At 39.5% G+C, this 17,487-nt stretch overlaps 1 protein-coding gene across 1 annotated transcript in view; it reads left to right on the forward strand.

The window, feature by feature from the left end:
- Nucleotides 1–5,046, forward strand: part of slc27a6 (solute carrier family 27 member 6) — a 28,501-nt gene extending 23,455 nt beyond the window's left edge. Inside the window, exon 10 of the mRNA XM_047569874.1 lies at nt 756–5,046. Within this exon, the coding sequence (XP_047425830.1) occupies nt 756–932 (177 nt within the window). The 3' untranslated portion in view covers nt 933–5,046. The remainder of the gene's footprint in view (nt 1–755) is intronic.
- The last annotated feature ends 12,441 nt before the right edge of the window (nt 5,047–17,487 follow it).

Here is a 17,487-nt window from a genome sequence, read left to right on the forward strand (position 1 = left end):
TTGGTCAGCATGCCTATATCGCCCTCTAGTGTACATTTCTTGCTACTTCCTTACCTTTGTGTCCTGAAAATTCCCAAGAAGGAATGCAATCAACAACGCAACAAGGTGGAACTGCAGCTATGGCTGTATTCATACATATAATACTGTGTGTTTTTAATGATACAAACCACATTAAATGTCATTATTGTGTAACTATTTTTAACCAGTTAAGCAGTTGTAAATTATGATTTATTTCAAATCTTTATAACTGCTGTTCTTGCTTAAGTAGCACACTGGGCCTCAGACAAACTCTGCACTGACATCCCTCTGCACAGATACACAGATACTGGGTGGTGAAGAGAGACACAAGTGTCTGATATTGGTCTTATTGCAATATTGCAAGTATCTACTGTACATTTTAGTGTTCCCACAGATTCCAAGAGCCAGAATTCCCAATATTTTAATCTAATGCCAAGCTCATGTCCCACTTCCCCATTTTCTACTGTTTCTATCCGGCTGGCCTCAGGCAGATGGGTCCCTCCATATGAGTTGGTTTCTTCTCAAGATTTTCTTTTTTTCTTTTCTTTTGCATGGCCTTAGTGCTTGCTCTGGAGGTTCCAGGTTCTGGGTTCTGAGATAAGTCTTGAGACAAATATTATTATTACTTTGGGATATGAATAACTTGACAAATAGGTGTAAGATTGTTCCAAAAAAAAAAAACAAGTAAAATAATAATACCCTGAATTGACAAAAACCTTTTTTGTGTCTCCTTTCAGGAGGTCATGGAGATGACAAGCACCTTTAAGCAGCAGAAGTTCCAGCTGGTGCAAAGCGGCTTCAACCCCTCCACAATCTCCGATCCACTCTACGTGTTGGACTACGAGCAGAAGAGCTACGTTCCTCTAACAGAGCCTATCTACCAGAGCATCATCACTAGAGAACGGAAGCTCTAGAACTCACAAGTACGAGTGTGATGATGAAGCTTGGAGGTCACAGGAACAGTGGAAGGCAGTATTTTAAACTGAGTGAGAACCAGCCTGCGGTTATGTTGAAGGGTTTGCTGAGGTCTGAGTGAAGAGCCATCACTCAGTGCGGAAGAGGATCCTGATCAGCAGTTATGTCTTCTGATGAGTTATTTTTGTTAAACAAAATGTCTGATAAATAATATATACTTGAATGTATCGTTTTGAAACAGCCTACTGAAGTAGCCTTAAGTAATCCTCAATGCACCCCGTACAACACCTTTAGCTACAAACACGTTTCTTACGGTATCTACAAAGTTTTCAAATTTATCCATGCATTTAAACAAAAAAAAAAATCGAACACATAATAGGTCTTTAATGCAAAATTTGGGATTTTAAATTATGTTAGGAGACAGCAATTTTAAGTTTGAATGATATACAATTGTCTTAATGCACAGAAGAGGCTTAACAGGGGTTGGATTGTTTACATTAAGGTGCAAATTCACCACAATTCTGGTGTTAATTGATGATGAAGTGATTAACTGTACTTTATTAATTTAATGGGTTGTTTGCACAGTTTACAGGTCTTTGGAGTGGTTACCGTAAAACTGACTGAAAGACAAAAAAAGTTGTTTAATTGCACATTAAAATAGCTTCACTTTGTCACAAACAATAGAGAAATGAATGGTCTATAATATATAATGTGGATTGTCTCTGTTGTTGTGCTTTTTAGGGCTGTTTAAATGGTGGAACAGATTTTGCCATAGTCACCCCACTGTTGCTCTGTAATTGGAAAAAGACCAAACATACTTGTTGTTATTTGTCCATTAATAGGTTAATTAAAATCCAATTTATGTGAAGTGCCTTAATTATGCCAGTGCTAATGCTTTTCAGTTTTCCCAAATGGATGATCAAATTTAGATTTTGCCTCTCAGATGTAGCAGATAGCAGATAAAGTGAAGAAATATAACCATGTGGAAAATTTTGCCAGGGAACGCCTAAAAGTGCCCAGATAATAGGCCATAACAGTTTTGGGGATGATTCCATGATTCATTCTTTTATTTTATTCGTATTTTTACATTTTAAAAGACTGCAGTAGTTGTTAGTACTCCTAAACTAGGGGGAACTTTCCCAAGTCAAATTAGTGCATTTTCTGTGGAGTGAAGTTGATTTGTGTCACGGGTCTTGCCGGTTCCTTCCCAGATGCAGGCTCAGGGAAGATCTGGGATTTAAATGGTCAGCTATAAAAGGCTCTTTTATTCCAACCAATGCAATGTTATACTCATGTGTGCTTACTTCTGTGTAATATCCTGGTTAAATGACGACATCTGAGATGAGATCGTATTAGAAATCTAGAGTTCTGAGCTGTGTGTTTTCTGTTGGTTTTGTGGTGTAAACATTTGAAAAGGATAGTATTCAGATACATGGAGATGCATATAAAAGGTAATGTAAACAAGTTAAAAATGATTGGTTTATTCAAAACGTGTCTTGGTATAGTGGGATTAGCCATCTGTTCTGTCAGCCATAATTGATCATTTAACAAAAAACCTTGTTCAAGGAACACCAGCAGCCAGACTGCTCAGTCAGCCACCATACTAACATACCCAGACCAGAGTGATCAATTTGAACTTTATCTATTCACACAAACACATTTGCACATTGTTTTGCAGACTTAAGACTTTGACTATTGTAGCCAGTAAGGCTTCTGTCTCATGAGTCTTTCATGTAGAAATGTTCTCTTATGTGTCCGGGTCTTGGAATTTGAAAAATGCTGATACTTATTTGATTGGCTCCTCCAAGTTTGCTGGTGATTGGAGGGTAACACACATTGAAGATGGTCTCTGTTTTGGAGGTTCTCAATTTTAGTCCATACTCAGAGTTAATAATAATTCAACGCATGGAATTTCTTGATGTGAGAAAGGTTTCGAGCTTGTTCCAAAACATGTATCGCCTCCACAAGTCACGACGCAAACAGACAACAAACAGCTGTTTGTTGTTCTGATACATCAGTTAATAGAGATCCACTAGAGACAGCAGCTATTATGATATTAAATACAAATATTGAATAATATACACCAAACTATGTCGCAAAACTGAGATTGGATCTGGAGTGTTGACTAAGGACTCTTTACGTACCTGTTGTTAAAATGTGGAGAAACATTTTAATGCCATTTTAATGCCAGTCCCTTAAAGCTGAAATGGGATTGCCCAGGTCAGATGTTAATGCAAAGTCTGAACGAGGCCTCAAAGCCTTTAAGTGGATACTGTATGAGCAGCGGAAGGGACAGCCAGTCACAGGGGTGAGTAGAGGGTGACAGTGGGTTCAGGCAACCTGAAGCAGAATGATACAATCTGACCTTTGTGCGGATCTCTAGAATAAGACTGAAGCAGAATGGCAGCTTTGTTCCGTTTGGGCCTGCACCTTATCATGGAGACATTCTGAGAGCATCCACTTTCTGTTTTCAAGTGCTGCGAAGCAGACAGACAGATAACCTATTCATGTTACTAAGGAGCTACTTTACTGTGTGCAACATTACACCGAATACAAGTGATGGCTACGAAAGTGAAAAAGTAAATGTCTCCCACCATGGACCATGGGATAAATTAAAGTGCTAGCCGATCTTACTATATGTCTTGTACACTGCCCAGTTGTTCACAGACCTTCTCTGGTATGCCTCATTTACACATCTAAGTAACTCCCTATAAAAAGCAGGGTCTCTTTTGAACTCTTCTACATTTCTCTCGCTACATTCTCTCTATTTAGGGAAACTAAAGTCAGGGTTTGTTGATCAGTTATTCATATTCTTTTAAGACACACATCTGAATGAAAGTCCCTTGAAATGACAGAGCAAACCTCCAGCAATCCTGTCACAGGTTTGCAGTCCATAGCTTTTTTTTTTTTTTTTAGGTTCATAGCTTTCTTTCATTTGCTTCTTTGTAAACACTGTGTTGCCATATAGCCAGCTTTTGAGCTGATGAGTTTCAGAGGTTTCGTCATGCGTAGCTGCATCAGAACATGCTGCAAAAAGCCCTGCTCCACACCATCTCTAGTTGTTGGGGGTATTAAGTCAATTATTTAAATGCATCTAATACTCAGCCCAGAGAGAACCTAATACAGCGTAAGGCTGGGTGGCTTAACTAGAACTGCATATTTGTATAATGTCAGAATGTGGATGATGAACCTGAATCTGAGTTGAGACATTGGCGCCATGTAATATAAGACTGAAGTTGGTTAGAAAGTGCATTAGATAAAGACATTGGGAGCAGACTCTCCAAGCACAGATGGAAAGTAAAAGAAATCTCATTCTTTCTTGATGTGACCAACTCATTGTGTCACAGCTTCACACTATAACTGATGCTTGATCAAACTGTAGCAATCACGACAACCATTGAATTCATATGGGGGAACCAGTACGTCTGGCCCCTTTACTTTTCTAGCAGAAGGAAAACACTGTGACTGTGACGCAGCGCTTCAGGAAACACTGAGCTCCAGCGTCACACAACCTGTCCACGTTCTCTCAACCAGGTCTGTCAGCTCCCTCCCCGTGATCACTGTCATACCTAAGGCATGACCGAGTTGAGCCAGAAACTCAAACCACTCTGGTGTTTGCTGTAACTTTAGTGACTCAGGTTCTCTCCGTTTCTCATATTCTATCATCTCATCACACGTGCTTTACAGTGGTAAGAAAAATCTGAATTTTTTTTCTGTCTTCTTGGTCTCTTAAATTCCACACACAGTTTTTGTGCAGAGACAGAGACAGCAACAGATAGGAACATGACAGATTTATGTGGATGCTAAAAAGTGTGTTCAGTGTCTTTTCCTAATGCTGTAATCTTCAAAATGTCAGAGTTTCCATTAAACATTGTCAAGTATGTTGTCGTTTCCACTGTTGTTGACATTGTACTTTTTTTTTTACAACATTTGCATTTATTTGGTAGCCACACAGTGTGACTCTTTGTATGATGTGGTTTGATGCACATGCTTTGTTTTGTGCTCCACTCTCCTGTAACGCAGTCTCCTGTGATTCTCTTGTATTTTTATTCAGTCGCCAACACAGGTTCAGTGTGAACAAAACTGCTAGAGGAAATAAATACTTCTCCATTAGGTGTGTTGATCTCATTTTGAGCATGCCCTACTGTATGTGGGACTTGACATTTTCACTCAGCCCAGCAGCTCAGCCCAGACATTGTTGTTGAATGCAAAGCAATATCAGTTAGCAATGATGCCACCATGTTTCACATGAAAGTTAGTTTTCAAAATGTTTGCCCCTCCCCCCACTTTTACACTAGGCATTGCCTTTAAATTATTACAACAATTTCAGGAGCTGCTGAGTAATGTTACTGTACATTTCTCCCACGTTATGTCTCAATGTTCCCATATTGCTTATTGGAGGTTATAGGGACTCACAAAAACATGCTGAACTCTAACAGCCATAGACAACGGATGTGTCAGTTTAGGTAGGTTAGAGATGTAAATACAATATTAGTTATATTAAAAAGGCCTATTGAGGAAACTAAAAGGGATTTCTTTATTAATAATGTTGAAATGATAGATAGTCATTTCTAAGAGTGACGTGTGGCAACAATGATTTCACAAAAACGTCAACAAAAACATATAAAGGGTTTGCTGTTCTGTTGTTCTTTTACATTCAAAATACCAGTATTTCATTATCCCGTTTCTTGTTGTGATATTTGGAAAGAATCAGTGTTATTAGCATTATTTAAAATTCTGTAGGCAACAAAAAGACATTAAAACTTTTTTTTATCATGTCAAAGTCTTAATTCACTCAAGTTTAAGAGATAAGTGGTAGTTGAAGTGAATCTTCATGTAAAAATCCAGTCTTCTTGTTCCTCTTTTCATACTAATGCAGCTGTTGTGCTACTTTTAAACAGCAGATGGCGCCAAGGTATTTTGAACAGCTCCACAGCAGACGGAGGAAAGGATCAGGGTCAGTCCTTCGAATGACTCTCTCAGGAAAGGGATGAAAACTTGATCTTTGTTATCAGTTCACACTTTTAAAGGTGCTGGATGTGGATAAATTATTTACTTGGCATGTTAAGAGGCATTGTTTCTGACCCATAGTTCTGATCTACAGTCTTAATTGCCTTATACGTTTAATATTTTCTCTTATTTCTGTGATACATTGCACGTGTGGTGCTATACCAAAATTGAATTACAATAAAGCTCAGTTTTTCCCCATGCATGCTTCAGTGTAGGTTTTTTTCATGGCAGACATTTGGACTTTCAACATTGGTAGCTTCCGCCATATTTCTTAGAGAAGGCAAGTTTTTGCAGTCATGGCTGAGGGGACCTGTCCAACAGGTAAAATATCAGCAGTCTAACTAAACTGTCTCTAGATGCACTGAAAAACAGTTTTTTGCTGTTTGGCTCAGGTTGCAGTACCACCAGTAGCCACTGGATGACACCTACAGTAAACACAACGATCATTCCTTATCTACATATTGCACAGCATTTGTGGGCAGCTACGTCCTGACAAGGCCAGTGTCTGTGAAGAGGCAATAGGCAATCCACACAGATAATCAACAGATGGGGTTCACATTTATCTGCTCAGGAGCTCAAGGCATCTATCCTGGTATTAAACAAGAAACAATCATCTCATTCTGTGCATCATGTACTTAAGCGGGAAAAAAACAACCTAAGACGTAAATATGAGTTTCCATCAGACTGCCCAAAAGGGGCGGAGGGCTAGCAGTACTCCACAGCTTTCCACTGATTGGATGATATTCAGAGGCATGAAGACTAAATGTCTGCAGCAGTGACACTCGCTGACAGCCTGCCTAATTCTGAGGTTGAATGGGGTGGGGGAGGAAAAAAAAACATCAACCAATCCCTCCGATGGAGAAGCCACCCATGGCTTGCCACACCAGCAAAAAACAAATGTATTATTCTTTTGCTTATACTTGTGGTTATGGTTATTGTGTTTGGACACAGAGTGTTATTAATCATTAGTCTTCTTCACTGGTGATTTCCTGCTGTAAAAAGTAAAAATGTCTTTTGTGAAAAAGGTCTCCAGCACCTCAGAACCAGCTCTAAAGACATCTATTAGATACCATTATAAAAACTTGGATTGACATGTAGCAAACATTTGCCCTGTTTTTATGTTTTCTTTATAAGTGGTGTTTATTTAATGCACTCTAAATTCTTAAAATATACTGAAACAATGCTGAGTGAAATAAAAAGAAGCTTAAAGCTAAATGAAGCTGAATATTCCGATGGTTTAGTAGAACTACATCATAGTGGATAGTGAAGAACAGAGATGGATTTTTAATGCCTGATTGTTTTAGGTTTTTCTGGCATTTGAACTTTGGAGCTCCACTTTAAATCCAGCATTGTCTTTAAAGGGTTCAGGAAGAAGGAGGCTTCAGAAGCTATAAATAGCTCCATGATTGCTAGAGTGGGCTCTTCAGATGGAGAATAGCTATGAGCCGTAATGCAGTGGTCATGGTGTTGTTTTATATAGTGTGTTTCTACCTTTCTTAGTTTTCATAGTGCTTTACAGCCATTGTGTCACATCCACCCATTTGCTCACACAAGCTTCAGGTTCACTGAACTGGGGACGTCTTGCTTGAGGACACTTTTGCATGTGACATTAGACCAGCCCCTCTACCTACTGAGCCACAACCGTGTTGCTAGTTGCTGGTAACATTGCAGTTTACCATCAAAGATCTGTTGGTAGACAGGATGATAGAATAGAAACCAGCTAAATGCTGAAAAAATGACATAAGTCATCAAGATAATGGAGTGAGCATGCTTCATATTTGAGAATTCCCTGTGAGTTAGGCATTAGAAGTTATCACCTTACTATATTTTTACTGGGATTTTTTTTTTTTTTTTAATCTTATTTTTTTGTGGTTCTCAAGAGTTTTTTTCAATGTGCAACTAAGATACTATGACCATTCCAACTAAAAGGTCCCTACCACTGAGGATGCAAGACAACGTCGTTCCTCATTAAACATTCTTACAACTGCATCATGTGACTGCTGAAAAACACTTGCTTTAGTGTCTTTCAAAATGCTCAACAGCACATTTTAAGACACAAAAACACTTTTTTTCTCTCGTGGTTTCAGGTGGGGGCTGTGCTGATTACACTGAACTGCAGCTCTTAGTCCACAGATAGCCTGGAGGCAAGGGCTAAAATGAGTCACACAAAGTGGCATTAAACTGGTCCGTGAAGGCCAGTTTAATGTGTGTGTGTGTGAAGCAGCCTCAGGACATCCAGCAGTTCCCTCTACGCCAAACGCTGACTAAGTTCTGACGGAGCGAACATGCCTTCAGGAGGCTTTCTTGACATTTTAACGCGTATAGAGCACCGTCAATATTTACATCCATAATGTTTACTGTGATTTGAAGTTCAGCCGTGGATCTCAGCAACCATGCTCCAGCTGGAAGGATAAATGCTGGCTGCCTGGCTGCTATGTGTGTAAGCTGACAACAAGCAGCAGAGTGTACAGGGTATCCAGAGAAAACTTTCCACTGAGCTTGTCTACAGTCACAGCAGCAATAATCCTTTATGAGCTCATTTATCAGTCAGTAGTATTCTGTTAGTGTCACTTATTTCTAACACTGCATTCTCAGAAATGGATAACACTAATGAAAATTTCATCCGTTTCAAGAAACATGGATGGCTGATTTCAACCCAATTACAGTTAAGGCATTGCCAAAAGAAGCATCTCTTTATGCTGATTGTTTGATTTTATTTGTCCAAAATAAATGAAGCAACAAATCAGTCCTTCTTGCCAATGACCCATAGAAGGACACACATAATCATTCTATGATCCTTCATCCCTATTGACTGCAAATGAATGGTCTGTTTCTCAAATCATTCAGAATCCTTGTTGAAAAATACAACCTCATAGGTTTAAGCAGAAAACAGAGTAGTAAGTAGCTGTGATGATGATTGGGCCATGAAATCAACTGCTTCCTAACTTCACAGGCCACAATTGTGTTACTTATCGTAGTGTCACTTGAGGACATTTATCAGACTTCATACGGACGCTAGAATGACTGTTGCATCAGAATGGAAATATCAGCATATACAGCAGATATAAAACTCAAGTAAAACATGAATAAATAAAAGAAAAGTATAAATATAACCTCAAGGCTTTTCACAGTAAAGGGGAGGTAATGCCATCTGTCTGAGGTGTTTAGAGACAAATACAATGACTTCTCTTTTGTCTGAGTTTAGAAGTCGAAAGTTAGAGGTCATCCGAGCCCTTTATTTCTTTGGGGCATGTTTGGAGTTCAACCAGCTGATTTGTTTCTCTTGCTTCACTGATAAATATAGCTGGGTGTCACCTGCATAGCATTCAGTATCTATGTGGTGTTTTCTAATGGTACTGCCTAAACGCATTTACTATAAACGTATTTGTTTGTTTGTTTGTTTGTTTGCAGTAAATATAAATGCTCAAGCAAGTCTCAGCTGGATTTCAGATTAAATTCTCTAAAATAAGACTTCAGTCTCACTCTGCTGTCAACACACATTTTGTATTCATGTTTTTGAACAGTAATCAGTAACACTATCAAGAAAATGGAGTGAGCATGCTTCACAGGGGTTAAGTCTTCATTTGAGAATTTTGTGTTTTCTGTAAATTAGCTTTTAGAAGTCATATGATCGTGTAATGATAGAACCATCACCATTATAGAGTGTGTGTAACCGTGGGAGAGAGACAAGTAATTGGACACTCTCTCATGCCAAGTTTTGTTGGAGGTCTAAGGCCAAAGGAGATCTTGTTAACAAACAGGGAGGTCAGTGGAGCTCCACAGGTTTAGGACGCCCACAGTTTGGCTTAATGATGGAAGGTTTTATCAAAATCAAACCTGTTTTCATTAATACTGTGTTCATCAAACCATCCACAGCGTAATCATTAAAAAAGAAAGAAAGAAAAGAAATCTTCCTTTGTTTCCTCAAGTTTTTGAACTGTATTAGTGTTTGAATTCCACATCTCATTGACCTGAGTGTGGGTCAGCTATGTGCTAACAGTCTTACACTGTTCTGAGAGGTTGGAGTGACACTTGAGGCTGATGTCTCTCTTGTCTTCCACTCTGAAACAAAAAACACTCCATATTTCATTATTTTGTAAGTCAAAGTTCAAGCCACTGCTAAGGTCTTTTTTTGAATACCAAAAATATGGTTTGGTTGAAGGTGCGGCTCCAAATGCAGAGCTAATGCTGCAAATCCACACTAAACGGCTGTGAATGAACAAATGATTGCAATGTCAGTGTGTATGCATGCACGTGTGTTTATTCCTTGTGCACTATGACACCTAGAAGGTGACTACATTCAAAGGACATGTACCCAAAGATTTCTGTTTCATCCAATCAGATTAAAGCAGAGCACTGACACACATGCTGCATTGTGCATCTGCTCAGAGTGTGTATGGAAAATATTTTCACCTGCATGCTGTTTGTGATGGTAACCCACTTGTTATGTGTTGTGGGAGCGACTTTGCACCTAAACTTCAGTGAGGCAAACTGCAAAACCACCAGGGAAATTTGTGGATCAGCCATAGTGATGTTCACTCAGGATGATCATGGAGGCTTGTAAGTTGGTCCCAAAGTGACAATAAACATGCTTTGCAAACCCACTGATAAAACTTTCTTAAACATACAACAACAGTTTCTTCCTTTGCATGAGCTTCACCCCTTAAATCCAATTCCACACCCTTACCAGCAAAGGCCTCCATCATGGCCCACTACTGCCTCTTGGATCTCCTCTGCCACCACACACAGCAAAACACATCTATTCAAAGTTCCTTTATATCCCCAGAGCACCACCGGCCAACCCTCGGCTGATACAGTCTTCTCAGTCACCCCCTCCTCAGATCTCTCCACAGACAGAGCATGAAAAATCATTCAAATGCAAAACCCCACTCCAGGCACTGATCTGTCTCACTTCAGCCCCAACCACAGCACCCAGCAGTCACCTTGCGGATAATGAGCCGACGTTGGTAGTGAAGTCGTCCTTATGAAAGTCACAGTACCCTGTTAACCAAAAGGCCACAGATATGGTCATAACAAACGAAACACTGATGATGCATAAACTGCACCACACCACCATGAAACATAGCGCTCCACTGGGAACTTTTAATAACATGTCTTATCCATCCATCTGCAGGGCTGAAACTGACACTTTCTTCTCAAAAATATTCAACAGTTCACTCCTGATGGTTCACTGCAAAGGGGATAATGAAAAACTACTACCAAGAGATGCAGCATGTGCACAGAGAGACCCATAACAACTACAAAGAGATCCATAATAACTACACAGAGACACAAAATTACAATGAACTGATGCAACACACCCACAAAAAGGCCCATGGTGACCATGAAGACAAACAAAACACCTACAAACAGACCCAGGATGCCTTGAAAGAGATAGAAGGGGGTACATAAAGACTAGTACTTCAAAGAGATGCAACATGCACAGACAGAAAACATAAAATCTCCAGAAAGTGATGCAAGACACACCATGACTTAAAAACAGAGATGAAACTCACAAGGAGGATAGGGAGATAAAATATGGTTACAAAGAGACACATAATCACCACAAACGTACATGGAATTTGATGAATATTACCGCAAAAGCACTACTAAAATGCTGGTACGAATGCTTTATTGATGCCACCTCACAAAATAAATTACTTAAACTTACAGTACATGTGAAGTGGCACCTGGGCAGCTATAAATATCTGCACTGTTGTTGAATTACATCTTCTTTTGACTGAGTTTCTTTCCTGGAGTTTGTTGTTTATTGTCAAAATCACTCAATGCTCGCCGGCACCATGCTTGTTTACATCTGAAGGCTCGGCTCTACGGTACTTTCATGAAATCTCAGACAGGTGAAATAACTAGTCGCTATTTGCTCAAACCTTGCTTGAGACGTACTGCAGACATTCCCAGGGTATGTGATTATTTCGCGTGTCTCTGCAGACTGACACTGAAGGTCATGGAGCTCGGTATCTTCTGACCGGTATGGATGACACCGCAGGGGTGCATCTGCAGACCTGTTCAGTCAGACCCGGTCACAGCAGAAATAACTCCAGGGGTAAAACTTGTGGCACACTTCTCATCTTACAGTGAACTGAGAGAGGATGGAGCCATTAGATAGCAGAATGAGGACAGGGGAGTGGTTATTTGACAAGAGAGTTTGCTAATGGAAATGGCTATAGTTGCTATAAGTCTATGACTCAAAGTTCATGTCTGTAGCTTATATATTATCATAGTGCTTTTCCTTCTTTTTGTTTGTGTACTGTACGAACTGCCCAAATACCAAGTGTGTGTGGTTGCAGGAATACTTCTAAACAGTTTTAAAGTGCAATACAGTAGGTCAACCCAAAGCCAACCTGTTTAGAAATGAAACAAATGACTGAAGATGTCTTATTGTAAAACTGCAACAAACACATTATGAATACACACTAAAAGCAGTGGGGAAAAGCAGTGACAGAAAGTAAGTTGTAGGGTTTTGACTGGACCAATATGAATGCTGTAATCTAGAGTAGCTGATTGTTGGGACTGAGCAAGACTGAAGAAAAGTTGAACTGAACCAGTCATTATCTTGTTAATCCCAGCATGCAGATCTTGCAACAGCCTAGAGGATGTTCAACAGTTGACCAGGACTTTTATTCAATAATTTTCTCTCTGCAATAAAACTCTACAGTTACAAGGACAGAACATTTCAAAAGGCTCTCATTACTAATGGACAAACATCGCTTACAGTGCTTTCGCAATCACCTTTTCAGGTGATTATTTATGATAGAATGTGTATTTCTGAATGAATGAAGCAAACCCCTATTGAGTATAGGAGGTCTTTAATGCAGTTCAGGATGCATTGTGTTCACACTACCAAAGGAATGTGGACACATGTGAGCCAGACCACCCCCAAATGAGGTCAGAGATCAGATCTCTCAAATGTGAACTACGTGCATCCTGAGGGTGTTCACACCTGTCTTTCACTTGATCGCATCACCCAGATCTGATATTAATGCTATATCTGAACAGGCCCTTACAGTAGCTGTTGAAAATATTTGACTGCGGCCCATATGGTGTAGGGTTTACTTGCATACAGAGCATGAAATTGAGGTGGGATTTGGAGACGCGTGTTAATGCCAGGTCTGAACAGATGTACTTAAAGCTGGCCACTTGAGATCAGATGGCCCGGATCAGATCTTAATCCCATGTCTGAAGAGGTTCTCTAAGATCATTTGATGTTTATTTGTATTTCTAGTTATTTAAATGTTGGTGAGAGGTGATCATAAATCACTACTGATCGGCTTTGGCCTGCGAGGTCATTTCTATCCGTCAACCTAATTTTTTACTTTCTTTCTTCATTCATTCATTTTTATTTATTTATTCATGTAGAAATTCTAAGGTCCATGACTGATAGACTGGGTTGCATATAAAAAACACACATATATACATCAAAGCATACACGAGTCAAAGCCCATGTACAGAAACAAGCTTTGTGTGTGCACAAAAGTCACATATATATCAAGTGTTACACTGGCTGACGTGTTTACTTTGAACACAAACAGAGAAATTTATTTTCCACTCAGTCCACTCACACCTTCCAGCTGCACCAGATATTCACTGCAGCTTCCAATGTGGATTTCTCTGTTGCTGATAATGGTCCCTTTCATGTAAAGATCACCAAAGACTACAGTGTCCATAGGAAATATAGGAATATACTTAAGTCTTGAAAATGAAACCACAGTGTAGGAACAAATAGGATGGGAGTTAGAGTCCCAGAGTGAAAAAATCTGAAAATACTCAACGTTTGTGTGTCTTTACTGAAAATGAGGTAAAAGGCTGACCTTGGCATCCTGTATACTGAAGCTTTAGTCCTTACTGCAGTGGTGCAGGTTTGAGTCCAGGCTGTGTTCTGCAAACCATTGCCTCACACTTACCTCATTACTTCCTGTTTCCCTCCACTAGTAGTATTAAAAAACAAAAAGCAAGAGTCATTCAACCTAAGATAACACAGCACACAGATCATTTACGACGGTGATAGCTCCATGTCAAGTCGTATTTTAGTCCAGTTTTCTGCCTTTTGGCCTTAACTCAGTACTCTGTAGCATTTTGCCCTCTTGCTATAATGATAGATTTTGTTTTCTTCACGCTTTAAAGACATCAATATGTGAGGCCACTTTTCACCAGTCCTAGCGTGCGTCTGATCTTGCTTGGAGCTTTAAGTATGGTGATTATGAGAAAAACAAGAATCACGAAGCATGTTTAAAGTCCTAGGTGCAACTTTTTCTAAATACTGCCACCTGAGCCCCAAAGGAGCTGCTAGCATTTCCATGTGCAGGGAGGAATATGAGCCCAAAAGAGAACCAGTAAACAACTGAGTCTCTCCAAAACACGGCTCTCTTCATTAGGACCATTTACAGGCAAAAAATTACAGATACAGAAGACGCTTATGTAAATTTGGGCAGATGACTGTGAATCCCTCTTAGCAGAGTTTCTGTTTGGCAAGTGATGTTTCACTGCATTTCTGTTTCCAACAAATATAAATCACACAGACATAGGCACATTGAAATACTTCAATAAGAGGCGGCTGTAAGTCCATTTCAGCGGAAGCGCCAGTAGGTCACACACATGTGTGATGTTACTCCAAAAACAGAAAAGAGCATAGGCGTATCCTTGAGTTCTAACAAATGCAATAAAAGCATCTCCTTCCTCATAATAAATTTGTAAATCTGATTTATTGTACACTTACAATATCGCACATCACGTGCTGTTCATGATTACCGTCTCTATATGTCGATCCGTGAAATAGTGTGCCATCCATTGCATCACTCACATGTATGTGTATGTGCATCAACAGGTTACTTTCAACCAGGCAAAACGATCTCCTTTTTGTTGTTTTGCACCTTCTTCTGGAGAGAGGAGACAGTGAAATTAAATTAGTAAGTCACATTTACACTGCTCTCACATGCCCCACATTACAATCAGCCTGGGTCCTGGATAGCAGCCCGTGTCAGAGAACCCTCGACACGAAGCGCTAGATTCAGAAATGTTCAAACTGAAAGTTGCATTAGGTGGAGGGGATCTTGCCTCAAGGAACAGCTGAATTTTGGCACCGTTTGAACAATTAAGAGATAACATGTAACATTTAAAAGGGAGACATAAAATGATGAGGATGATTCTACACAAAGGATTTGCAGAATTTGCGGAAGGAAGCAGGAGACAGTACTTGTTTATCTTGGATGGACTATTTATAAAGCTAAAAGTGTCTGCCAACACACAGTTACACTTCTGAAATGAAACATTTTCCCCTTTTCATTCACACATCCAACCAATCATTTTTGGGCCAGTGTTAAGTGACTGGCAAATCCTCTAATCTTAAATTCAGAATGTAACACATAGAAGGCAATTCTCAATGAATGCAGGGGAAAGTGACAGAAAAGCCATTTCAGTCCTAAATCAACATTAGAGCAAAACTGCAGTTTGACAGTGATCATCTGGACAGAAACGAGGCCCTTTGAAATGCCATGCTCTAGAAAGGCCAAGACAGAGTTATTTTGGCCACATTAACAGCCTGGCAGGGACCGAAAACAGATTTTTAAGAAAACAACCTCATACCAACTGAAGCATGGTGGTGGAAATGTTACAGTCTCACCTGATTGATTCACCTTGTCAGTGACTGCTTGAAGATAATGTGAAGCCCTCCATCTGAAAGTTGAAGCTCACACATGAATTATTATTATTATATTATACTTATTGACTAATTATGTTGGACTTCAAAAAGGGCAGCCCCAGCATCATGGAACTAAAGAGTTCAGCAAGTTGATGTCAACAAGTGCAAGTACAAGAGAATGTGACAAATGTTTTCTTTCTTTCTTGGTTGTTTTCTGGTGAATCACCTTTGCTTGTAGGAATTGCTTCAAAGAGGCTGAAAGAGTTTGCTTGTCCAACATTTCTAATGGGATATGCTTACTTATTCACATGACTGTATCTCCTTTGGGTTTTACCGTGTTAAGCAGTGAACTCATGAGACTGATGAAAACATTTGACAGAGACGAATAATTTGATTACCCACTCGAAGACAAAAATAATGTAAGTGGTGGATAAATTCAAGACAATCCCCCTTTATACTTTGTTCTGTTCAAGTCATGTTGTGATTTTCTGCATTGACAGTGTGGGAAGAGGTAAACCTGTTTGCTATTTGCAACTGTTTTATATGTTGCCTGTATAAATGTCATTATGAATTAATGGTTCCTCTCTAAAAAAATTCTACATACTTTCTTTTTATTTCCATCCAGGAGCTATGGAACTGTTTAAATGTGGGGAAAAGTGAGATTAATGAGTCATTTACAACAGCAAAGAGGAATTTTGGAACCACAGAACCCCTTTAGTCCCAAGATGCTGTTTGGTTTTCTCACATGAACTGTTTGCTTCAGATTCTACCACAATGTTTCTATTGGATTAAGGTCAGAAAGTTGACTTGGTCACTTTAGTTCTTGTGTAACCATCCCATTGTAGAATGTTATGTGTTCTTAGATAAGATTTTATTGATATCGACGCCATTATCGATTCAGCTTATCAATCCAATTCTTTAACGATTCCTCTATCAATTCCTCCTGTGAGTTTTTGGTTTAGACAAAGCAGCTGAAGCGTTAATAGCATATATTTATTGAGTTTCTAAACAAGAGATAACAGATTATGTAAGTAAACAAATAGGAATTTGTGCACTAGCAGTAGCACTAGCACTGCTCGACTGAGACTTAGCGATAGTAGGACTTGTTGACCGGAGATTGTTGAACACATGGCACAAGGACATCAGCATGTTGGTGGCGTTACCGCCCTAGCTTGACATTACAGTGCTGCATGTTGTTCTTATACAGTCTCTTCTGATGAAATAAAGCCACAGTTTGGACCGTTCAGGTTGAACATCTTACCCTACATTACCACAGAAATACCACTCTATTGTGGCCAGCTAGAAGCTATTTGTATTCCAAAAAAGCGTTGAATAAGGTCAGCTGGACTTGTAGAATTTCTTGAAGACGTTTCGCCACTCATCCGAGTAGCTTCTTCAGTTCAGAACTGAAGAAGCTTTTTTGGATTACCATGACCTGGATGACTGAGAACCTTCACAGACATACAAGCTATTTGTATGTTAACCGGGTCACTGTTGTACCCTGCAATGATTGTGATTCTCAAAATGCAGCATTTAGCATTGGTTTGGTGTGTTTTTTTGTGCGTGCAGGATTTGATTCACGTTTCGGGCTCTACAAAACATCTGAAAAAGGTCTCAGTGTTCATAACATTGTGGCTTATTTGCAAATTTAATATATTAAGTTGCAGTGATCCTATAGTATAGGTCATTACTCCATAGATGGGCAGACAGGATATGATGCTATGAGATGCGCTGCAACACACTGCGACGCGATTCATCTCATCTTCTACAACTGCATACCAGGGCATTTAGTAAAGTCAGTACTTTACAATATTATAGATGACACTAACAATTCCTCCTTGAGGAAATGCCTCCAGTGCAAAGGAAGGCCCCTCTTTCTAACAGGAAAA

The sequence above is a fragment of the Mugil cephalus genome, chromosome 19 (genome assembly GCF_022458985.1).
Source record: "Mugil cephalus isolate CIBA_MC_2020 chromosome 19, CIBA_Mcephalus_1.1, whole genome shotgun sequence".
Lineage (NCBI taxonomy): Eukaryota > Metazoa > Chordata > Actinopteri > Mugiliformes > Mugilidae > Mugil > Mugil cephalus.